General features: G+C 37.5%; 1 protein-coding gene across 1 annotated transcript in view; it reads left to right on the top strand.

Moving 5' to 3' along the window:
* The window catches only part of LOC106518994 (collagen alpha-1(XIX) chain), a gene marked incomplete at both ends in the record, with an annotated part of 138,916 nt that overhangs the window by 90,642 nt on the left and 42,696 nt on the right, over window positions 1-5,578 (top strand). Inside the window, 4 exon segments of the mRNA XM_014010492.1 lie at window positions 1,036-1,074; window positions 1,209-1,253; window positions 4,607-4,642; window positions 5,179-5,223. Coding sequence (XP_013865946.1) covers window positions 1,036-1,074; window positions 1,209-1,253; window positions 4,607-4,642; window positions 5,179-5,223 — 165 coding nt within the window.

The following is a 5,578-nucleotide window of genomic DNA, read 5'->3' as shown; positions in this document are numbered from 1 at the left end:
CCACCAGAGGGGGCGCTCGCGAGTAGGAAGTAATCTGCATTTCCCCCACAAGATGGTCCAAATCTCATGTGAAGTCTCTGACTTTTGTGTTGGCGCGTCCTAGTGGACTATGTGTAAAATGCCAGAATTCATATGATGCTGCTGCAGCTGATATATATTTGTTGTCAAAATACCTTTTAGTACATGTGTTGTTAAAATAAAATGAACAGTCCAATTATCATTTTACTGAAATGTATAAAGACTGCAAATGCTGAAAAATCTTGAAGTCTGTATGAAATTGGAGGTAGTTTGAGGATTCAATTTTTTATGCTTTTTAAGCTCAAAAAGGGAGGGTTGTATTATACATGAGACTGTATTATACACGAATATATACGGTAGTTGTTGAAATATTTGCATGTGAAATAAGAGGAAGTGATGACAAAGGGGAAATCCTGCATGTAAGCAGAGCAAAGCTACATCTACACTACACAGATAGTAGAAAAGAATCTGTTTTTTTTTTTTTTTTTTTAGATTTTGAGAGAGAGACTAGAGTCAGAATTCAAATCTCAATAAACAAACAGCTGGGAGTTCTACTTTTCAAATAATTCCCCGTTGATGTCACTTCCTGTTTCACTTTGGCTACACTAAGTTCACCCAAAGATACGCCAGTTAAGTGATAAAATGTGGGAAATCGTGTAATACGCCACATTTCTTAAATATTCAGATGTTTTCTTCCACTTTTTGTTTTTGTACAAAATGCGTCACAGGCACTTTAAGCCCTCTACAAAGTCGTTCTTGTAAATGATGCCTTACTGTGGTCTGTCTCTCTTTTCTTCTGTCCAACTGCACTGTCACGCCAAATTTAATGACGACATGAAGGAGAAATAAGAACTCTTTGTCCACGTAAACATTTCATCTTTCCTGATCAAACACGAGCTCGGAGTGTGCAGCTGCAAAACCCGAAGAATATTTACACCGTTTAAATGTTTATTGGCTGCAATTGGCAGAMCAGTGTGGAGCATTCACAGAACACTGTGTCTCTTTCATTACTTCTAGGTGATGACAGCTCACGGATTAAGACAGCTCTCAGGAACTGTAAGCAGCTGTTTGTACRACACTATGCCCCGTGTTTGCAGATGGTGTTGTGTTTTCAGTCGTTCCCTGTTTTCATGCTGCACGCAGAACCGTCAGGGTTTGATGTGGTCTCTTCTTTTTTTGTTGTTTTCAAGGATGAAATGAAGGAAACAGCCCAGAAAGGTGAAAAAGGAGAGACGGTAACTATTTCCTGTTGTCACTGGAGAGAATGTTAATTGACTCTTTTTTTTTAGACTTTCAGAAACTTCCACCAATTTTCTTACGCAACATCGACAAAGGCGCTACTGACATTTGATTTAGAAAAAAACAATTTATTACCTGCTGTTTAGAGGGAGAGTTTTATTTCATTTGTGTGCTTTTTAGAGAGGCACAAATGTAAGAAAAAGACTGCCCTGCAGATGGTTACAGCGGGTAAAATAAGTATTGAACACATCAACATTTTTCTCAGTAAATATATTACTAGAGGTGCTAATGACATGAAATTTTCACCAGATGTCGGTAAGAACCCAAGTGATCCACACATACAAAGAAATCAAACCATAAATGTCCAGAAATGAAGTTTATTTGTAATAATGTGGAATGGCACAAGGAAAAAGCATTGAACACACTTACTGAAATTTATCTAATACTTTGTACAAAAGCCTTTGTTGTCAACGACAGCTTCAAGACACCTCCTGTAWGGAGAAACTAGTGGCATGCATTGCTCAGGTGTGATTTTGGCCCATTCTTCCACACAAACGGTCTTCAAATCTTGAAGGTTTCGTGGACCTCTTCTATGAACTCTGATCTTTAGTTCTTTCCATAGATTTTCTGTTGGATTCAGGTCAGGTGATTGGCTGGYCCATTCCAGCAGCTTTAGTTTCTTTCCCTGAAACCAACAGAGTTTCCTTGGCTTTGTGTTTGGGCTCATTGTCTTGCTGAAATGTCCAGCCACGTTTCATCTTCATCATCCTGGTAGATGGAAGCAGATTTTATCAAGAATGTCTGTACATTTTTCAATTCAGCCTTCCTTCAATTATTTGAAGTTTGCCAGTACCAAATGCTGAAAAACAGCCCCACACCATGATGTTCCCACCTCCAAACTTCACTGTTGGTATGGTGTTTTTGGGCTGATGTGCAGTGCCATTTGACCTCCAAACATGATGTGTATTCTGGCATCCAAACAGTTCAATGTTGGTCTCATCTGACCAGACTATATTCTCCCAGTATTACACAGGCTTGTCTAAATGTTGTGCAGCAAACTTTAAAGGAGCTTCAACATGCTGTTTCTTCAGCAGTGGAGTCTTGCGTGGTGAGCGTGCATACAGGCCATGGTGGTTCAGTGCATTACTTATTGTTTTCTTTGAAACAATCGTACCTGCTAATTCCAGGTTTGTCTGAAGCTCTCCACAAGTGGTCCTTGGCTCTTGGACAACTCTTCTGATAATTCTTTTCACTCCTCTGTCAGAAATCTTGTGAGGAGCACCTGGTCGTGGTCGGTTTATGGTGAAATAATGTTCTTTCCACTTCTGAATTATGGCCCCAACAGWGCTCACTGGAACCTTCAGAAGTTTAGACATTCTTCTGTAACCGATGCCATCATTATGCTTTGCAACAATAAGGTCGTGAAGGTCTTGAGAGAGCTCTTTACTTTTACCCATCATCAGATGTTTCTTGTGTGATACCTGGCCATCATTTGGGACTGAACCAGCTGATATTAACTTGCACTGACAAGGGGCAGGCTTGCTTTCTAATTACTGAGAGAGTTCAGCTGGTGTCTTGGCTTTCCATGACTTTTTACACCTCCCTTTCTTCATGTGTTCAATACTTTTTCCCTGTGCCATTCTACATTATTACAAGTAACTTCATTTCTGGACATTTATGGTTTGATTTCTTTGTATGTATGGATCACTTGGGTTGTTACCGACATCTGGTGAAAAWTTCATGTCATTAGCTCCTCTAGTAATATATTTACTGAGAAAAATGTTGACTTGTTCAATACTTATTTTACCRGTTGTATTTTCTGAAGTCCCAAACTAAAGAATTCATGTAGTTCAGTCCAACTCATAAAAACCTCTGATGTAGTCATTTACCAGACATCAAAAGACATCTTCATGTGGTCCAGATCATAAATATATAGGCACTGGTTCTTCTTTTATTGTCAGGCGTTCTGCGTCTGTGTGGGAGAGAAAAAATGAAACTAAATAAAACTGCCAGATCTGAGGTTTAACTTGAGCATTTTTTTAATGTCTGCATTGAAAAAGCCATGTCTGATCGATTGGTCTTTAATGTTAGTTCAAGCACAAATGAGCTCACATTTYGCTCACAGTTGATTGAGACTTAAGAGTCAAAAGCTGCTTCACTGAGGCAGAGATGTCCATTTGTTTAAAGGGTAAGGAGGTGATCTTGTCTAAGAAGATAATAATGAAAGCAGACATCTCCTGGATTTTAAAAAAGCCACTACACAAGACATTTAGAAAATAATAGACAAACCAGTTGCACAGAGATTTAAGTCTTTTTGAACARTGGAACATTTGTAAATGGAAAGCATTCTGCATGACTGCACATAAAATGCTGTCCGTGAGGAGGAAAATGTACAGAGACGGGGAAAAAACAACAAAAGACAAAATGCAAACCAACTTTTGTTTTGAATGCTGATGCGAGCGAGAGAAACAAAATATATTGGATGATCTTTGATTATTCAACTCGAATTTTAGTAAAAATAAAATTGGATCCAAATCCACCTAAATATAGACAGAGTTAGATATAAAGAGGTTTTGTTTCACTCGGTGGACAGAGCACGTACAGAGGCATYCAGCGAGGCAAACAAGACAAACAGGTGTCACGTAAAAGGGCAGAAACTAAGTCAAAAAAAATTTCAGACAGCCAGGGGCCAAAACAGAAATGGCACGGAGCAGGTGAAAAGCAAAACAGCGAGAAGAGTCAGACATTGTCCACAAAATGCATGGGCAACCTGGCAAATGTCCAAAAATAAAGTGAAGCACGGTAATCTGAGAGGACACAAATTATACGCACATGCTGACTACTATTTAAAAAAATAATAATAACTTGAATCAAATTAAAAACATTTAAATAAGAGGCCTTTATTGTGAAATTTTGGACAAATCTGCCAAAAGTCCAAATGTTTTGGATGGATTTATTGACTTTATATGGATCCTTCATGGAAATAAAGTAACAAGCATTTTAAAATAAAACTAAGAAAGTAACAAAATTTGAAACCCTGAATATTATAATTTCAGAATAAAGTACTAGAACTACACACAGTTAAAGAATAAATAAATCAGGTTGTGGTAGCATCTAACAGACTCTGACTTTAGTATCACAGAACAGTTTGTATATTGTTCTAAAGTGTAAGCTATTACAAAACAGAGACAGTTTAAATACTGGGTTATGTTCAAAAATTACAAGATTTCCAACAGTACTGAAGGCATCCGTGTATGATTGCTTTGAAACAAGAGAACAAATTAATAATGAAACTATTAAATATATTTTATGACATCAAGTTCTGTCCTGTTTCTTGTTCTGTCTGCAGGGCGAGAATGGAATTCAAGGACCCCAAGGCTTAAAGGTGACTTATTGAAGACTCTGAGCTTTCACTAAAATTCAAGCGTTGGTGTCCACTGCTGACAAAAATATGCTCCAAAGTCTTTTATTATGAGAAAGAATCCATTCTTTATAGACTTCCACAGGGTCTGAGCAAGTGTACCAGCAGGTCACTGCAGATCAGATTAAAGATTGTCGGTTAAAAGCCTTATTTCTTTCCTTTTTTTGTGGAGAAAATTCTTTTTCTGACATTTTGTAAAGCCACATCTAAACAGTGGCTCCCAGTATAAGCTGCTTTCTAAGTTGAACTCAGAGGAAGAGAAAATGATAATGTCACACAAAGTATGTGATTCGTTTCCAGCTAAAGAAACCCTTTTTGTTTTCATATACCTAAACACCTTTTGGAGTATACAAATGTTTTATTATATTTCTAAATGAGAAAGAAGTCATACTGTGTATGAATTTCTTATGTGTGTAACAAAAGACAAAGCATAAAATGTTTTCCTCCCACGCTCTTCCTGCCTCTCTTATGCCTCTCATTGATGCTTTGTGGTGAACCAGGGAAGCATCGGGCCACCAGGGTTAAAGGGAGACCAAGGGCCAGAGGTAAGTCTCTGCATCTAAAGTCTGCGGTGCATAATGCAATGTTTTGTTGCAACAATTCTTTAATTTTGTACACTATGAAAGCTGTGTTGTTTTGGATTTAGGAAGATATAAAAATAATGCACAAAAAAAATAAGTGGCTGTAGAATCAAAACACAAAATAAACATTTAAAGCGTGAAGCTCTTTTTTTGTAAAAAAAAAAAAAAGGTCAGCTCCTTTGGTAATATGAGGATCAATTCTGCAAAGACACACAGCGCAGAAAGAATGCATATAAGGTATACAGTATATTGATCACAAGTCATTTACTAGGCAGCTGAACTTTTTGCGGTATTAAATGTGTATATGTAAGTATATATA

The sequence above is a fragment of the Austrofundulus limnaeus genome, unplaced genomic scaffold, assembly GCF_001266775.1.
Source record: "Austrofundulus limnaeus strain Quisiro unplaced genomic scaffold, Austrofundulus_limnaeus-1.0 Scaffold0, whole genome shotgun sequence".
In the NCBI taxonomy this organism is placed as follows: Eukaryota; Metazoa; Chordata; class Actinopteri; order Cyprinodontiformes; family Rivulidae; genus Austrofundulus; species Austrofundulus limnaeus.
Note: the sequence above shows the minus strand (reverse complement) of the source record. Positions and strands in the feature narration are given on the sequence as shown.